Source organism: Nannobrachium achirus (genome assembly GCF_963921795.1).
Source record: "Nannobrachium achirus genome assembly, chromosome: 12".
Taxonomy (NCBI): Eukaryota; Metazoa; Chordata; class Actinopteri; order Myctophiformes; family Myctophidae; genus Nannobrachium; species Nannobrachium achirus.
This window is the reverse complement of record NC_137832.1, coordinates 31,156,379-31,180,899: the sequence shown is the minus strand read 5'-3', so window position 1 is coordinate 31,180,899 and position 24,521 is coordinate 31,156,379. Positions and strand designations below refer to the sequence as shown.

Below are 24,521 nucleotides of genomic sequence, written 5' to 3'. Positions count from 1 at the left end.
CTGCGTCTCTGATTTCCTCTATCCCAACATAACCGCAATTTAGCTCATGTGTTTAAAGCAACAGTTGAGGGGCCAGGATGTTTAACAGAAGACAGGTACAGCTACAGTTATAAGCTTATGTAACGTGTGAATGGGTGACATATGAACACTCACTTGAATACTGGGCATCAGAGTTTTAAATGCTAAGTAGGCTACACTCACTTGAATACCCCTCACTCACTCACTCACTCACTCACTCACTCACTCACTCACTCACTCTCCCTTCCTTTATACCTTGTTGTCTATAATGGTATAAATATAGGCGACTAAGTAGGCTACACTCACTTGAATACCCCTCACTCACTCACTCACTCACTCACTCCCTTTATACCTTGTTGTCTATAATGGTATAAAAATAGGCGACTATTCCAAAAACGTCGGCGACACTGTCGGCGACATGTAAAAGCTGTCGGCGACAATTCCAAATCAGGCAGGCGAGAATTCCACCGAAATTGGTGAGCCTTCCTCGGCGACTCTTCCACGTTTTCCGGCGACCTTCATTTCGGCGAGATTACCTGTTACCTCAGTGAGCATATAGAGGGAGTTTCAATATTCAAGCTTGAAGATGACTGAGGCCTGGATAGGGCATGCACAGTGGGCCCTATTGGGTGTGGAGGAGTCTTATCCTTTGGATGCTGTAACGTAAAGTGTAAATCAAGTGCAAGTGCTCACTGAAATGTGTGCCTTGTTTATTTTTTATTATTCATGTGTTTTATGGAGCTGCAGGCTAGAAGTCAGGCAGCCATTTGGCAAGGCTTTGGCAGAACTGGGGTTCATGAATCACCAAGAGGCTATTTCTGAGCCCTCATACTGAGACTCATGCAGGTCATTACACTGAATCAGACATTTTTTACCATCTCATCCAATTGGTTTATGGATCATCCCATAACTAAATATGATGTGAGTAAGCAATAAACATGTCATTATTCTGATTTATTGTTAAAAGTGCAAAGGAAGGCAGAAATCCAGACAGATATGTGGCATGCAATACATTTAAATCCAGCATACATTTTGCATATACAACCACAAAAACTCAATTAATAGTAATGTTGAATTGACTATTCCCTGATTAACCACTTAAACCCTCTAGTCTAAGTGATACAGACTGTACTTGGACCGCTTTCTGAAGCCTCTATCAGAGTCCAGGGTGAAGAGCTATTCACTTCAGTTTCCTAACTATCACATATAGGCTTTGTTATGTATTTTAAGGTGATAGCTAGAAAACTACACCGCGGTGAAGTGAATAGCTCTTCACCCTGGACTCTGATAGAGGCTTCAGTGTACATCAATGTCTTGACCAAAATTAACCGATCTACAAGCTTGGACATTGTTTAAAATAAAAATAAATTTGACTCTACTACTGAAATGTAATTATTTGAGCAGTAGATTACTTATGATATTATGTTAAGGCAGCATGTTGAAGAATTAGGAGAAAAGGCAGTGTCAATGGCTGTAGCCTGTAACTGTAAGCCTACATGACTGTATGACTCCTTTAGTTTCTTACTGTGGCGTAATGATGCCACCTTCTGGTTAATATGTGTAAACACACCACATGGAGTGATACCTGTCCATACATTCAAATATTGACATAAGCACTAAAACAATATAATTCATTGCCCGCGGTACTTAAAGAGTCTATCCTTGACACTCTCCTCTACACCAGATCCCTTTGCCGATAATAGCTGATCTACAAACTGGCAACAACTCATAATGTGATGCATTGTGAGCTTGCAAATCTGCTTTTCACCAAATGTTCGCCTATTTTTGCAAGATTTGTGTGGTTAAATCTATATTCAGATATTTACATTAAATCTACATTCAAATGTGATATTTAGAGCAAAATCTCACATTCAGAGCAGCTTAGAATGAGTTCTGCATCTTTTTATGCCATTATATATCGCTGTCATATCAAGCACTCTCTCTTTTAATGTTTAACCCTTATCCAAAATAAGGTGGCACTGTTACCCATGAAGTGTTCATGCTAATGATCTTGCTCACAACAGTGGCAGTAAAGGTGGGACTGTGGTGAGACCAATCAGCATCAGCAGTAATACTAACAAAGGTTAACCACTTGGAACATACTTCGGTGGTCCCTCAGGGGCTATAGTTGGTTCCCTCCATTTTTCCTTCAACACCAAATACGTTCCTCAAAAATAGGCGACATGCAAGCTCAACAACGCGTTGCGACCTTAAGCTGCTATTTTGCCAATGTTCTGGCAAAAATAGCATATCATAGGGATATTAAGGTTAAAGGTTAACAGCCAGTGCCCATAAAACATTTTCTCAGCGCTGTGACAACCTTTGCTGAATGTCCATAACTTTCTTTACTGTCCCTGTACAAATATGTACACTATTCACACCTGGGAGGTGCCCAGACCATGCAAAGCCTTCAACTTAAAGACTGCATCAAACTACATTAAGGGATCTACAGTAGGCGACTTGAAATGAATGCAAGTCAATCACTTTGGTTTCACAATTCACACTGTTCCTGTCATATTGTTCCCTGCTATGTTTGAGTCCAAAGTATTTTGCCTGAGCATGAATGCTGTAGCGTTCAGCATCAGCATGGCACTGTTAGGCCTATAGCAATTCAGACCACAAAAACCCTAAATCTCCAACCATACTATTTGTTCTCTTAAAGCTCTAGATTAGATTGGGATGAGTGCATTGCCCATGGGCAACTGGAAAGTAGTTGCTGAGAGGGACTACTTATAATATTTTAGGCACTTGGAGGATAACTATCCAGAGTGGGTTGCAACATTCCTCATCACCAACATCACACAAGTGTAAGGACAAACATCAGAGGCATATTTCCTGACATTACAGTGTTCCTCACGATATAGCAGATATTTTAAACAAAAAGAGATAAGGCAGATGGGTTTCTGACAAGGCCATATATCATTGCTGTCAGGCAGAAACCTTGTATTTCCATATTTTTGTTTTAATAAATAAACTGACATTTTTATACTTTGTTCACAATGTGTAGCCATGCATTGTCTGCCATTTTTGTTATTTAAAAGATTAATAATATGCCTATAATGAAATGCCCAAAATAGGGAGGGACTTATCAGGCTAGGAGGGACTCCTTGCTGAAAATGTTTAAGTCTGTCAATTGTTTTTTATGCTAAACCAATGAAAAGTATTAACAAGAGCTTGTGACTAAATAATAACTACATCTATTGGGAAAATTGGGTTCTTTTTCAATTTCCTGAAAAGTAACTGTCATAAACTTTCCACCCGACAGCAACAACATATGACTTCACAAACTCTTGCACTACCACCCAAGGATTGCAAAGATTCTGTTGAGAAAGATTCTGTTGAGAAAGACAACTTTTCTTGACCACATACCACTTTGATCCCTACTACTTACTAAAGCTGTAAATTCAGGTCTCAGTGTCAAACCAAACATTTATACCAGTGGTTGGTTTCCAATATTTTATCCTTATAGCCCCCTTCTTACATCTGACAATAGCCAAGACCAAACATGGACACACAGTTGTACACATGTTTTTCAGACATGTTAAAATCCCTATACTGCTTTTATCCACTGTCAGTCTGCAAGTTCTCAATTGGATTTCAGTCCAGCCTGTCATACAGAATTTTTTTTTCAAATGTTTTTTAAAAAGTAAACAAAAAAGCTTACATAGCCAATCTACATTTAAACTTGTTTTGAAACATTTGAAAAATGCTTTCTGTATGACAGGTTTGACTGATATCGAATTGAGAATTTGATGGATGAAAGCATGTATTTTGTGCAACAATCTTGGACTATCTACGAACAGTCAAGGCCTCATGCCCTGCGATTTTGGTGCCCTAATCCAAGGTGGGCTCGGACCCCAGTTTGGGAAACACTGATCTATAATAACAATAAAAATGGCATAAAAAAGAAAAAGAAAGGGGGAAAAAAATGCATACACGTATAATCTAAAACAAAACAAAAACATAGATATCTGCATAGATAGATACATTGGTAAAGAACTTTGCATGTAAAATGAGGGCACTTGTAGTGGGGAAACTTGGTCGGTTCAACTTTCTTTGCAGAAAATAGCAAATGATTGGCCAGGCAGCAAAGGTAGAAGGCAGGGAAACAGCTGCTGGATTGATTCAGCAGCCGAGATGACCCCGTGAGAAGTCGCTCCAGATATCCAGCATCTCTGATGGCTTAAACCCGTTGACGATGACTCGCTGGGCGTATGTGCACCTGTCATACTCCAGCCGCTTCACTTCGAACAGGTTCCTCAGTGTTAGGAAACTTTGCGCGTAAGCAGGCGCTATGCCCAGCACACGCAAACACAAGCCCACGTAGACGTCCTCCAGGGGGATGACTCTGACGAAGCGCGACGCCCAGGAGATCCTGGCCGCCAGGTCCACGGAGAAGACGTACCCCGCACCGGACACGTACGCCGGGAAACTGTCCTCGGCATAGGCTTCCTCCGAGAGGTACCACTTGCTGTTCCTGCCCCTCCGCGGACGTCCATCTCGAATGACCGAACCTGCAGTGGTGGGAAAAGTACTCACATTCGTTACTAGGGCCGGCTTTACACTGCCACTGAAATCTAGCCTGAATCAGATCTGAGTCACTTCAAAAGTGGAATCCGATTTTTTTTTTAAATAGTCTAAATCCAAACATGTCACATGCAGGTCACATGAAATCCGATTTTGAAAAACCACATCCAGAGGTGGTTTCAAATCCGATCTGAGGACATCTGACTCAGTCTGAAAGCAGCAACCACATCCACCCCATTGAGTTATATGCAGGTCACATGCAAGTCACATCAAAGTGGCCAAGCGTCACTTGCTGCGCAACCCGAGCGCGGAGCGCCGACGTCATTACAGAGCGTGATTATTTACTATTTGATTACAGCGCATATTACAGCGCGCTGAGCACATGAGAAAAACAAGAGAGGAGAGAGAAAACACGTGAGCTAAATAGATACAACCAGAGAGAAGAGCGAAACACAAGAGTGAAGAAAAGGAGAGAAAAAGTTTTTGTTGTTGTCGCTTCTCTGTTATGTCGCATTTCCTGAACACGTGATCAACTAGCATCAACGTTGTGACGTGACGTCACGGTAACCAAAGCAGATATGTAGACGCAGGGCAGCTTTGGGCTGATGTTGTTAAAATCAGTCAGAACGCACAGATCAGATCTGTGTCACTTGCAAATGCAGTGTGAAAAGTCGGGCCAAAAGATCAGATTTGAGAACCAAATCGGATTTGGTCTGGATTGGACTGCAGTCTAAAGCCGGCCTTAAAGGCCCTCTGACACGCCCCGAAATTATAATAGTATGATACAGTAGGTCACGTGGTCTCTCTGAAAACGGTCTGAAATAGTCTGAAACTCATGTCATAGTGTAATCTGCCCCTCGTCCCCCAACAACAGCTGACAGTACAGTAAGTAGTACAGTCAATTAATTTGATTGGCTTATAATTGAAAAAACACGACCTGCTCATGTATTCGGAGGGTGTCAGGAGTCACCAGAAAAAAGGACAGGTGTTTTAATTGAATCTATCATGGTTAAAATGGAGTTTGAAGTTATAATGGGTTTGTATAGGAAGGTCCTGGAAGGGGGGAAATGGGGGGAAATGAATATCAAATACCTAAATACTGAATGAAGAAATTCAAAAACTGTCCTCTGTGTTCCCAAAAGCCTGATTAGACGATAAAATGACAAAAAGTTTTTTCGAAAGTGAAATATCCCCCCCCTTTTAAAAAAAAAAAACGTAAACCCACCCACCCCTCTTTCCCCGGACCAACATTGTAATTATAGTGCGTACCTGTGCCAGGTCAGTACCACTATGTAATGATCTCTTGAATCATATCTTTAAGCTTATCTGCAATACCAGACCATATAAAAACATTCTCCTCACTCGCCCCATGTAATCTCGCTGTTAACTGTTCGAGATAAACTATATTTAAAAAGTTCAGCGCGCACTGACGAAATGTTAGAGTATGAGGAGGTTTCCACCGTGTAGCAACCATCTTCTTAGCCGCCGTCACTCCAGCAAAGAAGATGCGTTTGCGTATGTTATTTAGATGCAATTGTGAGTCATCATTTAATAAAAATAAAGCTGGAGAAGGTGTAATATTAGATCTAAAAATTACTGAAAGTTTGGCAGCAACCATATTCCAGAATGATAAAACATTTGGACATTCCCAAACCATATGGAAGAAGGTACCAATACTATTTGAAGCACAAAGAGTGCAGTTAGGATTATTTAAAATCCTCATAGCACATAATCTGCGGGGAGTCAAGTATGTTCGATGTACAACATTTAAATGAATCTGTTGGTGGTCTGGATTCCTAGAAAAGTGAAATATCCCTTTAAGTAAAAGTACTTAGTTACATTACACCACTACGAACCTGTGATATAGCCCTTGCTGGGAGACCCGTCGAGGAGTTTGGCGAGGTAGAAAACGTTGACAAAAATGTCCGCGTCCACCTTCATTGCATAGGAGCCATTCTGACAGTGCGTGGCGAGCCAGTTCATCATCATCATGGTCTTGATGGTCAAGTTCTGGTAGCTATCCAGGAAGTCCATTTGGACCATGTCACCATGTTTCCTGCTCTCCTCCTCCAAGTCATGTTGGATGTGTTCCTTAAAAGGTATAGAGATGGTTGTGGGTTAAAACTAAAAAGGTTTTTGTTAAAAGGTTAAAGCAAGGGTCTTCAACAGGGGGTCCGGGACCCCTAGGGGGTCTCCAGAGTTACTACAGGGGGTCCTCCAATGTGATATAAACATTTGTTTCTCCTTTTTTATATTAACCATTTGAACCCTAGTGTCCATATTCTGAGAACTTTAGCCAAAAATAGCCGATCTACTCAGTATATTCTGCATGAAAGGCATTTGCTCTGACCACTACAATAGACAGCCACAGGTATTGTGTCAGTCATCATGTCTGTTAAAAAAAAAGAAAATAAATTTTCTATGTAGGCTGAGTGCCTTCGATTAAACAATGATTTAACATTTCTAAAATTGGAACGATACAGAGAAGATTAGCATGGTGCCATTACGCCTTCCACAAGAAATGCAATGCACAGATTGGGGCAGTGATTAACATCCCAATGAGTAAATTCGACCAATTTTCAGCATCTATGACACTAGTAAGACGCCTCAGGGCGACATGCAACCTTGAATTCTCTTTGATCTCTTGATTCTTCATCATCATGTGTCAGTCGAAAAAATTATCTGGTAAGGTTAAACATGCATTGTAGGTGATGGACCAACGCAGTGGCGGAACAATTCAGAACCGAGCCACAATGCTCGGGCCCGTTAACCCACAAGCCGCAAATCAGGGCACCATGCTCTTTAAACAATAATATTCATCATTACTCTTGCCAGCATTAACTAATATTAGCTTTGCTACCTGCATTTTCATTATATTACCACATTAGTAGTAAGCCTACATTATGCAACTTAGCTCAACATTATTGCAGAAAATTTTAAATAACTTGTCAGTACTGATTTGTGAGATTACAACCAGGCTAGAGTACATGACAAGGGTTTAAACATTTATACTGGATAGGTTGTCTGCTTTTACCCAGAGGTGTTATCTTAGGTCAAGAAATATCAGATTTGGCTCCTTGACAACCAGGTGTGACTGCACACACAGAATCAGCCATATCCTTCATCAACATCAGCTAGAATACATGACAAGGGTTTAAACATATACTGGATAGGTTGTCTGCTTTTACCCACGCAGAGGTGTTATCTTAGGTCAATAAAATCAGATTTGCATGGCTCCCTGACAACCAGGTGTGACTGCACACACAGAATCAGCCATATCCTTCATCAACACTTTAGCCAGCATCAACTAATATTAGCTTTGCTAACTGTATTTTCATTACATTACCACATTAGCAGTACAATTACATTTGCAAATCTGCTCAACAATATAGCAGAAAAATCAGATTTTACCACTTTTAAGTATACAGTGATAAAATGACCTAAAAATCATTTTCAGAGATGCCAACCAGGCTAGAACCCATCACAAGGGGTTAAAGATTAGTTCTGAATAGGTTGGCAACTTCTACCCCGAGATAGCTGCATAATATGTCTCAATATCAGCATCGGCCCCCAGACTAGTACAGTGAAAGGTCAAGTTTATTAAGTATTGACGGTTAAAATGGTTAAATATCTGAAAACACAAATTCACATGAATCCAAAATACACTGAGGATTGTGCTGTCAAACAATGAAACTATACGGAATCTATTATAAGGTTGTGTGAGTCCCTGCCTCTAGTCTCAATGTGTGTTTTTTATTCCGCATTTATTTATTTTCTTCTGCTTTTGTAATTGATGTTATCATCCGTCTGTCTTATGTTATATTAGATACATAAAGTGGTTGCTGTGTAATTAAGCCATAAAGCTTATAGGATCTTTTAGTTGACCTTGTACCAGTGATTTGTGCTGTCATGAAACTGTACTTTTTCCTATTGCAAACTTCTAATAAATTATTCAATCAATTCTTCTTCAATAGAGTTTTTGTTCAGTAAGAGTCTCCATGTCTAACAGAAAATACATTTTCAGGTAGGTGACAAACGTCACTCAGCCAATCAGGAGAAAGTAGCCATCTCTCAGCTTAATTTGTACTCTTTGTGTCATCATCAACTTCCAATTTCACTTGTTTAATCTGTATAGTGTCCGAGTTCTCTATCCTGATTGGATAATATTGGTATCCCGATTCCCGACCTGAAAAATAAATTTCTAGAGAGACATGGAGACTCCTGTTTCTCAACAAACACTCTATAATGAGTAGGCCACCATCAGCAGAATATAGGTAAAACTTTTTTTTTTATCAAAGAAAATCACTTACCCTACCTTTAAGTCATCGTCCATGGGAATGCCCATGAAGAACATAGTGAGCGTGTCCCGACCGGGTATCAAACCGGTCGCCCCCCATGTTTTCCTGACAGCATCCCTCGACTCAACATCTGCCGGAGCAACTGGGATCATTAAGATGAGGAAGGGGCTTCTGCCAGTACAAACAGCAGGCTGGTCGAGAACATACTTGTACGTCGCTGGAGAAATGACTCTGTAGACTTCAGCAGAAACAGGTGTTGACTTGGGCACAGTGTGCGACTTGGATGTTGTGACCACTAGAAAGATTTGCGCAGACAGCGCTAGCGCTGCCGAAACGGCAAGAAGAAACCTCACCCGACCCCATGTTATCTTCATCGCAAACTTGAAAAGCTGTGGGGTAGCGATGTTGTGTGTCGATTCTCTCGGGAATAAGTCAGCACCCAGTTCATTTCTCGTTGGTTTCTTGATTATCCTCCCGACTCCTGCAAACTCAAGTCCCACTGTCCCACACAGAAGCCACGCCGCTAGGCCTTGTTTACTTTGTACATTCCGATGGGAAAACGACCCCGGAGCAATAACAAACACTCCCTTTATCTCCTGGCAGAGAGATCAGAGCGAGGACCTAGTGGGGAAACCATGTGTCTACTGCACAGTGCACAGTCTGCACACAACTCAACATTACTGATTGACTTCCCTCAAGTCAGCGGATACAAATGAAGGCACTTTCGCTGACTGATTTTATTTATCCCCAGTAGCCTATAATTGCTCCACTTCCGAAGTAGATAGATAGTGTTCCAGTTGCTCACGGCTCTTGTCCGCTCTCCCGCTGGTGTTGATCTTTGTTCAGTTTGTTGGAGCTTCCCGTAGTGAAGGAATCCCGTTAAACCAGCCAGACTGGTGCCACAGTGCGCTAATTTTAGCTCTGAATAAGATACAGACAGGCCTGCCCTATCCTGTTACACTGGTGAACATGTCTAAATAAATCAATCCATGGTGCATTACCCGGTATCTCAAGAGCGCCAGTGATACCAGAGGGGAGGCGGGGCATGGGTAAACTCAGGTCTACACTTGTAGACTAGTACACTTTGTACTTTGTAGCCACAACTTGGACCAATATTACATCACTCTTTCCACCCTGGACGGCGCTGTCCAGCACAGTGGTGCTGATTACTCTAATGAACCCAACCACTAATAACGATAACTTTTATATTGTAATATTCTCAGAGAATATCTGTTACCTATGGTTACCTGTGTTATCTATATGATGATACCACCTAGTGTCTGTCTGCCCATATTGCAGTTGTGTATGTTAGGACCACCCACTAGAAAGGTGTGTCTTCAGGTACAGAGCCAGTCGAGTGAAGTCAGCCTTCCTGATAACATGTATGCCAGCAGTCTGTAATAAACAAGCCTATATTGTAACACGTCGTCGTCCTGCATTGATTGCACACACTGTGCAACACAAGACATATATGTTTTCCAGAATGGCACTGTTGTGTTATTAATCATGGAACCATAATAACATTGGATTGAAAAAATAAAAAGTGCAATATCAAGTATCAAGCTTTATTATGGCTCCCCACAAGTTTAATGTCAACATTTCCATCTATGATGACACTACTGAAGAAAAAGAAAAAAAAGAAAAAAAATGACACTTTACTTTTTAAACAAACTTTGTTTTATTGTAATACGGTACAGAGAAACACCTGTTGTTCACCCAGTTATAAACAAAACAAAACAAAAAATTGGAAAACTAAAAATAAAATAAAAATAAACTTAATTTACACAGGCATTCCTTAGGGGGTCAGTGGTTTAGTAACCTGCTCTAGCAGGGATTGAGGGATAGATAGAAGGGGGGTGGGGGTTACTAGATTTATCCATTTTCACTGTTTCCCCCCCTCAACATAGCATAGTGACCTTTTAAAATCAATTGTAAATTGTCCTTTTTTTGTTTTTTGTTTTAAGCATCCATATCTTTTGTATTCAACAAACACATGACATTCTCTTGTTCCACAATATATGTACTGTATTCACATTTTGCAAAAACAAAACAAAACAAAACAAAAAAAACATAATCACCCATTTTATTTATATACTGAATAATAGGTCCTGCCTCGGATTCATAAAAGAGAAACAAAGCAAATCGAAACATGTCAGCTTAAAATTTTCTTCCTCTGTTCTTTTAAGTTTTAAAATTGCATGATATGGTACTGTAACTGTGGAGAAGTCCACGGAGACGATTGCATTACGCCTTCTGGTCTCACACAGTCAACAGAACATGAACATCATCCACATGAATGTGTTCATTTATGTTTTCTCGGATGTTTTTTTTTTCTTTTTTCATTTCATGCCTATGTATCACTTCAGATGGCGACTTGTATCGAATGAGGGGTAAAGGGGCAAGGGACGGGTAAGGAGGATAAAGTGACATCAAGACAAATAAGTTGCACAAAGACAAACAAATGACATGTTAGAGAGGGACAACTCCTTGGAGACGTGAAGACATCTGACAGGGTGGTGCACTTGAGGTAAAATCCCTTTCAACCTTTATGATAAAACATCTGGATTAGGATGAATGGAAATTCTGTACAAAGCACTGTCAGCATCTGACTTCTATGGTCGTCCAGTTTAAACATATTTTATCAGTATTAGTGAAGATGTCCTGACACTAATCAAGACTTGTAAACAGCCTGTCCTCTCTGTAAACCTCAGAATGTGAAAGAAAATACTCTGGGTGTGTTCTAGGGTGTCTTAACTGTACACATAACGCCCCCTGGCTGCAATCAAGTGCTGCTGCATGGTAAGATGAGTCAGAAAGAAAGAAAATGCTTGGGTGTGATAGAGTTTGTTCTCTTTGGTGCATGAATAGAATCTGCAAGGGTTTTGATTTGAACTTCATCTAAGTCCATTTGTTTCTGTTATATATCACATCAATTTTGGCATTGTCAGTATTACAACTGCACACAACCATATCATCCAGCAACGGATTGTGGGATTTGGAGTTGATTTAGAGTGGGGAGTTGATCTGTGCATTGTGCTTGTGTCTGTCTATGAATGAATGGGTAGGAGGGGGCATCTGTTTGAGTGAGTGGAGGCGGCAGGGGCTCCTGGCAGTGGCTTTGGTAGCTGCGGTGGGATGTGTGGATTGGAATATCAGCTGGCACAGAGGATAGAAGAGGTGGGGGGATGGATTGAGGGAAAGGGGAGGAGGAGGTGGTGGTGGTCCAGAGTAGCAGCAGTTGGTTGGTCTATGAGCGTTTCCTCCTTCCCTCCAGATTTCTGAAGTTGGACGGCCTCATTTTCATCTCGGCGAACTCGATGGAGTGCTCATGGCCCTTCCAGTGGAACCAGTTAACCCCCTGAGAGAGATCAACAGGGGAAGGTTATCAGTGTTATGCCGTCAAAAAGTCAGTGAAAGGAAGTTGTAGTAATGAGGACCAACAACAATTGACAGTATATGGCAATTTATATAAAGGCATCACTTAATAATAACAATAAGAAGAAGAAGAAGAAGTAGAAGAAGAAGAATTGAATATGGAGCTTGGTTTAGATTGAGCTCAACATGCTTTGCAGAGAGCATAAGGGCAGAAAGAACAATGAAGAGTGACAATATATAAAGAGGAAATAAGTAGCTTAAATGCTTAGTGCAGCAACTACATCAGTTCCTGTCTTTGGAAGGACACTAAACCATTTGGCAAAATAAATGAGTCTTGTCTTTTTAACTGTACCTTGCTGTGACTATTGTCCCCATATCTTCCCATGAGGTTGACACGGTGGCAGTTCTTATACCAGAAGGCACCCTTGTATGACAGTGCACAGTTGGTGACTGCGATGTCATTGTCATGATCATACGTTGAAAATGGACGGCCGTGGTGGTAGGTCATAGAATCACCTGTAGGGAGAAAAAGAGAAAAGGAGTTCAACAATATTGAGCTGCTGAATGATTTGTGATATGATCATGAATAGTTGTGCAATTTATGTAAAGAAGGATGACTGTATGGACAGTCTATGGCAGGGGTGGGCAATGTTTTTTCCCATGGGGCCACATGAACAACAGAAAATGTTGTGGAGGGCCAGGCCAAAAGGCAGTGCTCCCCGCAAGATGTGCTCCAGTCTGACCACCTGCTGATTATTGAGACAACGATCCAATGGTCACACACACGTGCTGATGTACACATTGCGTCCAGATGTACGTGAATAAAAAACTTCAAAATAAAAGAAATTAAGCTTTAGTCCATGCATGAGGTAAAATTTGAAAATGTGTCTATTGGTTGACATCAGCTGCAGCATCATCATGGCTCTGACATGGGGCAAGGATAGTTTGTGCGAAAACTCTCTTATCGCTTATCAGTCATACTACCTCATTTCTAAAATGACACCTACTGTATGCTTTCCTGGATTAGCAAAAAACATCCTTAAACCTTAATTTAAATTATTTCTGTGGAGTTAAAATCATTGTTTTATTTGACAGCCTTGGTGTGCTGACATTTGACCTTAGTGCCCTTAAAAGGTGAGGGCACTTAAGTGATGCAACTCCGTGTGAACGACTGGAGAAGACATTTCAATGTGAAGTTGAGGTTCAAATTGAAGCATTCTGTCTCTGAGTCATGCTCTACTTCTCTTTTTGTTATCTTGTTGGCAACAGTTTCCTCCTAGCCTTGAAAACGACCAAATGAAATGGTTTGCGGAAGAGGGCGGTTTACGATGCTAGTTTCCTCCCATACAGTTGGAACACAATATGAGATTGTTTCATAAGCCTGTGCACTATAATACTGTATGGTTTATAATGGTAATCCTGGAACAGGGTTAGGGTTAGGGTAAACTAAAAGCATGTCAAAGAAATGTAGAAAGAGCTTTTTAGGGAAAGTTAGCAATACATTATGCACTAATTTATACCAGTAAAGGCAATCGTAGCCAATCAGGAGGGAATATGGGAAATGGGACAGATCCATGTTGATGACATGACTTTCAGTCCATAAACCAGACCCGTCATTTTCCTATATCGGTACCATTAAAAGAGGCAAAACATATGTGGTATAATTTTGTTCGTCTGACATCCAGGAGTGAGAAAATGTATGATAGCAGTTTCAGAAGGCCAGCTGAATACCATTCTAGGGCTATAAATCGGAATATATCCCATCAACATTCTATACAGGAGGAAAATACCCAGACAAAAATCTGCTTTAAGTAGGATATGAGGGGTCTAACTAGGGGTTTGTCATGATTCTGAATCCATTGCAAGCATTTGTTTTGCACAAAAAACCTTCCTTGGGTTAGAAATGGCCCCCTAAAAACACCCAAAAAACTGTGAAAAGTGATGACTCATCACTAAAGGCGTCTTAATAGTAATAAAGGGTTTTTACTAGATGATAATGAGTAATGAAATCTACTTAATTAATATATTGTTGTCTTTATCAGGACACAAGATAAACATTATATACAGTATTGAAACCATTGTGTGATTGCAGGCACTTCAGTGTTGCTAACATAATTTGGCTTCATGTAATACACTTTACATCTGGAGGTTTAAATGAAAGTCTGGATTTGACTGTGTGCCAACGCCATCATCTTTACATCCACAGTCATGCTGAAGAACACTTAGGGCTTTTATTGCAGCTGTGTAGAAGTCAGAAAGACTCACCTGCAGTGCCACTGTACCCTCCTACATGGACCTTGTAGCGGGTCCGTGGTTCTGAGACGGAGAACTTGTCATACTGAGCATAGGCTGTCTCTCCCTTGTCTCTCAGGTCCACGCGCAGCTCGTACTGACCTCCTGCTGTGATCTTATGGAGATTTGAGAGACCTACACGGAGAGTGGAGACACCCACACATTTAAAATGCACTTACTAAATAATGAATAGGTGCAATGATATCATAGACATCAACATTATTATAAGACACTTCTGTTTTAGCGTATCCATTTATATACAGTTTGTATGCAGTATGCATATTGTCTATCTAGCAATCTATAGATCACTATATTTATCCACAAATCATGCATTCCCAAGTTGTATAATTCCCGACTTGCATGGTTCTCGAGTAAGCTGGTGCCCGTTTATAAATAATTTATAACCCATTGATTGCAATATCTAACGTTATTAGTCCTGCAGCGTCGTAGGTATATTTTGTTTAGACAGACTAGACCGGTGCCCGTTGGGCAGAATAGTCACCATTGACGTACAGTTGTGCAATACCTGTTGTATCCGTCTGTATGTCTATGTCCCTTTCATGCATACAGTAGTTAGATGCTATGTTTGAAGTTTACCTGTTATCATAGTTACTTTGTACCACTTAACCGATTTCTTTAAACTAAAGGTTGCATGACATGCTGTTTTTACAAAACATACGAGTCTTTCTTAATGATCCTTCAAACAATTACTAAAAGGTTTAACTGAAAAATCCACTCCAACGAGCCATAACAATGACACTGGTGTCTGCTAGCACTCACCCAACCAGAACTCATCGTTCATGTCTCCGAAGCCAGCAGTGTAGTTCTTCCAATTACGGAAGAACTCCAATTTCCCACTCTGACGTCTGACGAACACCTACAGCAATAAACAAACAAACCAAAAACATATATCAATTTACTGTAGGTCGCAATCTTGCATATTAGATTCAGCTATTTTGCCACACAGGCAGGAAAGTAGGCTACCTTCTGTAAAGGACTTCGTTGGTATGGTTATAGAAGTAAAATTATGTCATATTTTGAAATAACCACATTTTTATTTCAAGTTGTCTCTTTTAGTTCTCCATATCAGATCAAATGGTACAGCATTATGGCCTTATGGGTTGAGTGACTTACAATCCATCCACCTCCGTCAGTGGTCATGTCACAGGAGACCTGGATGGGCTGGTTATCATCTCCACCCAGGTAGATGGTGTATAGGCCTGAGGTGGTGTCTCCATTCAGAAGGGCCTGAGAGCAGTCTTTAGGGAATCTGTACAGCACCCCAGCTACACACACACACACACACACACACACACACACACACACACACACACACACACACACACACACACACACACACACACACACACACACACACACACACACACACACAGGTTACATTTAAGGCATTGTAGGTCTTTATTCAGAGCAACACACCAGCTTGGGCCGTGTCCACCGGAAAGACGTTTTTTTTCCCGGCTGAAGGTGGCAAGGTGCTCGTCTAAAAACGTGAGTTGAAAATATTTCAGCTCTCGGCAAGCAGATAAAAATGCCACACGTGAACGCGCAGGCGCAAAATAAAAGCTTGGCGACGTGCCACGCTGCCGGGGTTACCAAAAACATGGCAGCCAGGTGTTTAGCTCAGACACAATGAAGCCTTTAGACACAAGGCTGCAGCAGGACTTGGACCTATTATTGGACTCTAACCACCATGCATACTGTACTCACTGGTGGTAAATACTGTAGTGACGAGCCTGCTCCTCTTGGGACCAGCGATAGCCTGCAGTTTAACAGAGTACTCAGTGGAGGCACTCAGCTGGGCCATGTTGTAGGAGGTAGCAGTGGGGCTTAGAACCACTTCCTGTAGGAAGGAGTCAGACAGAGAGCAGCATGTTACTCACTTGGCAGGTAAATATCCATTCATTTTAGACTAATTTCTATTGTGTGTCTAGGTAGCTTGTAAAAAGTGAGTGTACAGTATCTACAGCATCTTCTGAACTCTGGGATCTATTGAACACCATCTTAAGTTTTGCTTAAAGGGGCACTCCACCACTTTTCAACCTATGTTCATATAATTGGTCCTCACTCAAAAATAGCTTTTCTTTTTTTTTTTTTTTTTTCAGAGGAGGGCTTTGGGCAGGTCAGAAACCCATAGTCTTGTGACATCATCGATTGCCAATCCAGCTTATAGAAACTGCAGGCTTTCTATTCCTGAAAAGTTGCAATTTTAAAGTGGAAGCCATTGTTCTCGCGATAATAAAAATCTAAATATTTCTTTCAAAAATATTGATTACATTTCTTTTTGGGAAAATGATGATGTCACAAGACGATGGATTCTGAACTTCCCACAGCTCTCCTAGGAGACTTGGACCGAGTAGAAAGAAATTGTGATATTTTATCATGAACATTATATTGTGATATTTTATCATGAACATTAGTGAGGACCTATTATATGAAGACAGGTTGAAAAGTGGTGAACTACTCCTTTAAGTAGGCCTATTGTTATTTGCTTTTTTTAAGTATGGCTGTTACACTTATGAGCGTTGACTGTTTTTGACACTTTATGTATACATTCTTCGTGTACCTTGCTCTTTTATTGTACAATTTACATTTTTTTTCTTTTTATACTTCTCTGTAACTTTGTAAATAACCTTAAACTGCTTTGCTGCCTCCGGGCGACAGATTTCCCCCCTTGGGATAATAAAGGTATCTATCTATCTGAATTTATGTTATATATCTACCCACCCTGACTGTTCCGTCAGTGGACTCAAAGCTGAGGATGTAACCAGTGATGTCAGCACGAGGGGGCCTCCAGGTGAGCATGGAGCTCTCTGTCTGGATGTTACTGGCTACCAGGTCCTGTGGGGCATCAACATCTGGGGGGGACACAGAAGAGTTGCTGATGGACATTCAGTGCAAATAAAACCGCAGGTTCTCCAGCCACCTAAATCAAAGACTACTAGGCAAAATACTTCCACTACGCCCATGCTTTCATACAACTGCTGGATTAGAAACTAGAGCCAAACCACCTATTCAGGCCATGCAGTGTTGAGTAACAGAAGTTTTGTGTTTTTTTAGCCAGACAGAGCATAAACGTACAGTACTAAACACAAAGTGTCAGACCAGTACACTAATTATACTGATTACATTAGAGCTTGTGTACAATATGAGACATATCATTTGAATACCTCTAAAATGATAAATTAAACATTGACCAAATTGTCAAATATCAGAGGCAGAAATTGTGAAAATAGCCGATCTACATGCTCACTAACGCAAGGCTTTGTGAGCATGTAGATCTGCTATTTTCATAATTGAACTGTGTTATAAAAAATGTAATGCTTCAACTCTTAGTGCTCATCAGGGTTGGGGTCCCCAGTTAAAATATGATTCTTATGTGGGTCGCGGCCTGAAAAGGTTGAGAACCACTGATGTAGATCACTCACTTACCGGTGGTAAACTCAGTAGTGGTGGCTGCACTCTTGGCGGTGTCCCTCACTGCATAGATCTTGACGGTGTAGTGCGTGGCCGGGGCCAGAGAAGTCATCTCGAACTCCACAATGTTCCCTGACACACGCTCCATCACTGGGGCCACTGAGCGAACACACACAGACACACATGGCTTTTACATCATGCTGCATGGATTCATCCCTATCCACAAGAAGATCTTTGTTCTGTGTACTTGCATGCATTTGGGTGCGTGCATGCATGTGTGCGTGCTACTTCCACCTACCTGTGTCTGCGCTGTAGGTAATGACGTAACCGTCTACTGTAGCAATGGCAGGCTGCCACAACAGTAAGGCCTCAGTGTCTGTGATGTTGACTGCAGTCAAACCACGAGGCTTGTCCAGAGCTGAAAAACACACACACACACACACACACACACACACACACACACACACACACACACACACACACACACACACACACACACACACACACAAAATTTAGGAATTTAGCTCTTTAACCGATTTACAGGAAAACACAAGGTAATACATCAAATGCATAGAAATAGTAACCTAGGATCATACTGTAGTGTAGATCATACATGGGCAACTGGTGGCCCGGGGACCTCATGCGGTCCTCACCTTCCCTCTGCCTAACCCGATGCCACAGATGTGTTTTCCCTGGTTAACGGTGCTCTGCCACAGTTGAGTTAGCTGGTTATTGTATTGTTTTGGCGATGCAATGGCGAGCATTGTGTTAATGCGGCCCGCAAGTTGATACCGGAATACTTAGTTAACATGAGTATAACTAAATGCATTTTAAATTAAATCAAAATGTTACATTTCAGGATTGCAATTCAAAAGAAGCAAAAATAGCCGATCTACAAGCTCAAAACGCGTCGCAAGTGAGCTACTAGAATGACAACGTAGGACAAGGCAATATGCAATGTGGCCCTCTGGAGTTAAGGTGGAAATATCGTGGCCCTCTCAATCATCAAAGTTGCCCACCCCTGCTGTAGAAAGACCAAGAAACTACAGTATCATTATAAGTCTACTAACAGTATAAGATCCAAAAGTCTAGACTCTGTGCATCGAAACAAACTATAGAATGCCAGGTCTACAAATGACCTGGCATCTGTCTACATAACATGCTATCTAAATTACATTTTAGCCATTGCATAAGCCTGCAAGGTTGCCAAGGCTAGGGCAAGTACTACAGGCTAAGATGCACACACACACACACACACACACACACACACACACACACACACACACACACACACACACACACACACACACACAAATACTGTCGTTTTGAGTGGCCCAACACCATGCACCTCCCTATGGACAGATCTGTTCTGTTCTGTGGTGTTGCAGTGAAACAGGACACCTACCAGTCCCTACCCTCAGGCGTGTGCCAAGTCTGTCAGCACAAACCTGCTTCAAAGGCTGAATCTGATTCAAAAGGCATATTCCTACAACAGACTTACAGAATATTCAAACTCATACCGTTTAAACATACTAAAACCAGTAAGACTCCCTAATAGGGAGATAAGCGACCGTCAGGTCGCAGCCTGATTTTAGGGCAAAATGTGTAGGAGCAGTGTCCAAAAATGTGGTTCAAAAAATCGGCCTGATGGTGGCGCTATATGGGACATCCATATTGATGAGATGGGTGTAAACATACTGTGTACTGATTTGTGTGATTTTAGGGCAAAATCTGTAGGAGCAGTGTCCAAAAATGTGTTTGAAAAAATCGGCCTGATGGTGGCGCTATATGGGACAGATCCATGTTGATGACATGAGTGTAGACATAGTGTGTACCGATTTGTGTGATTTTAGGGCAAAATCTGTAGGAGCAGTGTCCAAAAATGTGTTTTGCAAGAATCGGCCTCATGGTGGCGCTAGAAGAGGGCCATGTGAGAAATGAGGGGTGGGGTCTCCGCGTTGCCTTGGCGGACGAATAGGTACCGGCCCCGGCTCTCCCGGACGCTCCTAGCCCGAGTTATGGCATTTTATGTGAGCTGCAGTGGAGGGGGTCCTCCACTGGGGGCGCGACCACTTTGGCATCCGTTCTGGAGCACCAGGAGTCGGTGGTCCCCGGGAATTCCCCGTGAGCAGCCCCGTTGGGGTGGTCATTTGGTCATTTTTGCACATTTGGTAATTCTTTACATCTGGGGGTCCCCCAGGGACCTGGGGGTCCCTGGAGCTCCTTGGAGGTTGTAGTTTGGCAGGCAAGGAGTGTGTGTGCAAAATTTGGCATGGATCGGGGCAACGGTTGCGGAGATATGAGCAGGGCAATAGTGTGACGTGTGAGGTGTGACAGACAGACTGACGGACGGACGGACGGACGGACGGACGGACGGACGGACGGACTGACTGACTGACTGACTGACTGACTGACTGACTGACTGACTGACTGACTCACAGTTAATTGAAGGCCTGTACTCAAGTATAGTGTAAAACACAGTTTTTTTGGGGGGGGTTGTAACCAAATACGTTAATAATATCTAGCATAAACATAATATAAATATAGAAGAGACTTGCCAAATTTAAATATCTTATTTTGCTTTCGCTGGTCACCCTGATTTTTACGTAATTGTTTTTTCTCCCTCTTTAGTTTGTTGTCAGGTGAGATGTTTTATACTTGTTGAGATGTTGTTGTCTACGCGCTGTGAGCTTGTATATCTGCAATTTTTCAATAGTTAAAGCATAAAATAATGATACGCAATAATGTGTACCCGTTCTATCATGTGGATGGATGTACAGTGCATGAACCTTACCTGTGGTGACATTATCGGAGCCGGGCTCACTCTCCCTCTGTCCTTTGATAGCAATGACAGTGATCTGGTAGGTGACGCCAGGGGTCAAGTTGGACAGCTCCGTCTGAGACTCAGAGCCATCCACCGTCACTGTCTTGGGACTTCCTGAATATCAAAGGAAAAGACATGACAGTCATCATGCCATCATGGAACTGTACCATCACATCACTGCAAATGCATTGATCTGGTTGCCTTTAAACTTGCCAAATGGTAACTAATTTCATTAGCATTATCTAAATTCAACAGGATGTAATGCAAATTGACTTCCATTCTTCAATTAGATGACCTTTCCTTGATGTTTCAGCAATGGAGACATAATGTGTAATTCTCTATAACCCAAAACTAATACCTAACACCAGCCACCAGAGGGCAGAATTGCACTGTTATACACGGTTGAGAGCATTAAAATGTCTTGAATCTTGAATACTTTTTTTTAGAAAGAAATAATAAATACTATGTAGGTACGCCTGTATGTAAAAATGAACTATTTGATGTTTCAAGGTTTTCTAAAGAATACGTTTACATATTTTTAATATTTTTTAGGCTTACTTAAAACTTAAACATGTAGTAAAGACAGTTGCCTTGACATTATGAGTTCACTCAGGATTCTCAATGTTTCTTTTTTTTTTATAGTATAGGAACCTATAGGATTCACTATCGTTCATCATGATGAAACTGTCTTACTTTAGGATATTGTTTCAGAAGGTTTGAGACATTTGAAGACATTAGATACTAAATAGTTAATTTGTGTATGGTTATATTTGTACACTCTCAGAGGTAAATGAACACTGAGGTTTTTACAGTGTATACCAGAGTTAGTACAGGGGGGCCACCAAATCTTTGTGTGATAGGATCATGTTTTTTTACATTAACCATTTGAACCCTAGCATCCCTATTCTGAGTGGAACATCAGCCAAAAGTAGCAGATCTACAAGATCTACAACGCCTCACGCTGCGAGGCGTTGTAAGCTTGTAGATCAGCTATTTTTGGCAAAGAGGTTTGAAGAGGGAAAAGAAGAGCAGACTAAGAATTTGACGGTTCGGTTATATGTCTGAAAATGTCTAAGCTGTCTAAGAAATCTATGAACCCTTTTAATCTTCAACACTATTTTTTATGTAGTGGGGGTCCCTGCTTCATCTCTCTCTCAGCTAAGGGGTCCCTGGCCTGAAAACGCTGAAGACCCCTGGTGTATACTCACCGCCATGAGTGGGTACATAGATGATGCGGTAGCTGTCCACACGCGCCCTGGGCACCGTCCAGTGAACAGTGGCAGACGTATCGGTGACATCAGAGAATCGAATGCCCTTAGGGCTGCCCAGGTCTGGAAAATAACAACATATAGAGACAGGAGGAGAGGAGAACCAAAATAGAAATCTACAGTTAGTAAATTGTGAACCAGTTTCTGAAAGGAGCAGACTGGAAATGCAGAACGTACACAATGTAAGTCACTGGACATCAGTAAATGCCCAGAGTCAGTCAATCCATTCAAGTGAGAATATCCCTGCCTTCGGAAAACACTTTTCTTCACATCATTAAGCAACAAGACAAGAGCGGACACATGTATTTTGTTATTTTAGTCGAGAGAGAGAGGAGAAAGAGGGAGAGAGAGACAGAGAGAGACAGACAGAGAGAGAGAGACAGAGAGAGAGAGAGAGAGAGAGAGAGAGAGAGAGCGAGAGCAAGACAGTGAGGCAGACGGACAAAGGGACCTGAGGAGCACAAGGCTCATGGCGACCGTCCCTGAGTCACAGCATCTTGCGTGACAGACCAGGGAGATTAACTTGCCCCCGTTTCAGGCAAAACACAAAAGTAAAACAACATGCACCCAAGAGTGAAGCCATATGCCCCCAAGGGAGCACAGGGGACAGAGACACGACCATTCTATTTGACAAAGACAACTTTCCCCTAGACGGAGAGAGAGACAGTGACCAACACATGGACCTGAGCAGCCAAACATAACATTGTGGACAACTGGACGGACACAAAACTGAACGGACGAGACAAAACTGTTAGAAATAATGGAAGAGCCGGGAAAGTCTCCTGAGCCGTTCAGGCAATTTGAAGCACTGGCAGGCAATCAAGTAGTGTGTTCCCAGATACTGGGCCTGATGGCGCTGCCCACTGGAACCACTCAGGAGCCCTGACCGACAGGATACTGAGACAGATAAAACCACGCACGCACGCACACAAGCACACACGCGCGCACCCACACATGCACACAGTCACTGGCAGACAAGGCAGACAAGGCTGGCCCTCATCAAACATTCATGGCTTTCCAGGGAGCCTCCCATTAAAAGGCAATAATAACCTTCATTTCTCTGGATAAGTGTTTTCATTAGACCAGATTGCTGCTTTAAGTGCCTTGGACAAATGCCATTACACTTGGTTATATCAGGTTAGTAAACAAAAACAGCTGCATTGACAGATACACAGGAGACATGTTAGAACATTGACATTGTCACCTCTTGTCATGCTGTTATCACGAGAGAGGAATCGGACAAAAAAATTACAATGATATGAAGAAAATATACACCACACTGACATGACACATTCAGTATTGAGCAATAAAACAAACAACAATTAAAAGCACCAGTTCATGGCAATTCATTCACCAACGTTAGGCCATGGGGCTGCCGGTGTGGTGTGATACCGTGTACCTGTTCTCGCCACCTCCACAACAGACTTGGAGCGTCGTCCCGAAACAAGGCCAAAGATCTCGGTTTTGTACTCTGTGTCTTCGGCGAGATCGGTGATAATCGTGCTCCTTTCCTCACTGCCCAGGACCAGCTCTTGCGGCTGGCTGAGCCCGTCAGTTTGGCTGACCATGAGAACAAAGGTGTCAAAGATGTCCTCTTCGGCTGACCAGGACAACCTAAAGCTGTCCGGGGTGACGTCGGAGACAAAGAGAGCCTCCAGCTCTGGTTCGGCCTCTGAGCGACAAGAAGGTTCAAGGTTTAAAATAAAGTGTTAATAAAGACCTCTCTGGAGCTCGAGAGCACTTTTGACATTTGAGATGGAAAGATAGCACAGACAAAGAAAGGACAGCCATAACTGCAAGCGTAATGGCATCAGTGTCCAGATGCCATTTTTAGGATGTTATGTCCACAGTAGTAGTCAAGCAAGAGAGAGAGAGAGAGCGTGTGTGTATGTGTGTGTGTATGTGTGTGTGTGTGTGTGGGGGGGCAGAGGAAATAGAGTTTTTCCTCAGCATGATATGAGGACAGAATCAGATTGAGGAAGTCAGACTGAAAAAGACAGATAGAGATGTTGTTGTTGTTGTTTTTTTCCCAGAAGAGATTTGTCAGGTAAGTCTGGAGATAGTTAATCCTGATACAGCACATTGATAGCAAACTTTAATAATGCACCTGTCAGAACCACTGTGGTGGAGGGAAAACAGCTTTAAAGAATTATACTTATGGTCACTGCCAAATAACAGCACAGACTGATGCTATCTAAAACTGTTTAATTCCAACGATGTAAATCTATGTCTGTTCAGAATGGAGTGCATACGTGCATGCATGCGTAGTGATCTGGCAGCTAACCAGTTGTTTAACTCAGTCTCTTCAAAGCCATTATCGGACTTGTTCCAGGCGCTCCTGTCTGCATGCAGAAGGGAGGAAAGGGATGCTACACCGCAAAAATTCTCGTATTACTTTAACAGCGAGAGTGTAAAAATCGCGTAAGGGTCCACAGTTAATGTAACACTGAGCATTTTTACTGTGTACGGAGACAGCAGGAGGAG

At 41.9% G+C, this 24,521-nt stretch overlaps 2 protein-coding genes across 4 annotated transcripts in view; both read right to left on the bottom strand.

The window, feature by feature from the left end:
- Nucleotides 1-1,331: 1,331 nt before the first annotated feature.
- On the bottom strand, nucleotides 1,332-9,319 carry b3galt8 (beta-1,3-galactosyltransferase 8). Its single transcript, XM_080738209.1, has 3 exons — nucleotides 8,861-9,319; nucleotides 6,402-6,636; nucleotides 1,332-4,532 (listed from the first exon to the last, which is right to left on the bottom strand). The coding sequence occupies exons 1-3, from the start codon at nucleotides 9,215-9,217 to the stop codon at nucleotides 4,144-4,146; spliced, it is 981 nt and encodes a 326-aa protein (XP_080594335.1). The 5' UTR covers nucleotides 9,218-9,319; the 3' UTR covers nucleotides 1,332-4,143.
- Nucleotides 9,320-12,090: 2,771 nt separating this feature from the next.
- tncb (tenascin Cb) overlaps nucleotides 12,091-24,521 on the bottom strand; it is a gene marked incomplete at both ends in the record, with an annotated part of 45,230 nt that continues 32,799 nt past the window's right edge. For 2 of the 3 annotated variants that reach the window (XM_080738288.1, XM_080738290.1), the window contains 12 exons: nucleotides 12,091-12,201; nucleotides 12,571-12,734; nucleotides 14,484-14,645; nucleotides 15,291-15,387; nucleotides 15,645-15,796; nucleotides 16,239-16,371; nucleotides 17,256-17,386; nucleotides 17,961-18,104; nucleotides 18,244-18,363; nucleotides 20,740-20,883; nucleotides 21,978-22,100; nucleotides 23,437-23,709. In XM_080738288.1, the coding sequence (XP_080594414.1) occupies nucleotides 12,091-12,201; nucleotides 12,571-12,734; nucleotides 14,484-14,645; nucleotides 15,291-15,387; nucleotides 15,645-15,796; nucleotides 16,239-16,371; nucleotides 17,256-17,386; nucleotides 17,961-18,104; nucleotides 18,244-18,363; nucleotides 20,740-20,883; nucleotides 21,978-22,100; nucleotides 23,437-23,709 (1,754 nt within the window). The remainder of the gene's footprint in view (nucleotides 12,202-12,570; nucleotides 12,735-14,483; nucleotides 14,646-15,290; nucleotides 15,388-15,644; nucleotides 15,797-16,238; nucleotides 16,372-17,255; nucleotides 17,387-17,960; nucleotides 18,105-18,243; nucleotides 18,364-20,739; nucleotides 20,884-21,977; nucleotides 22,101-23,436; nucleotides 23,710-24,521) is intronic. The other variant, XM_080738289.1, reaches the window with a different exon arrangement.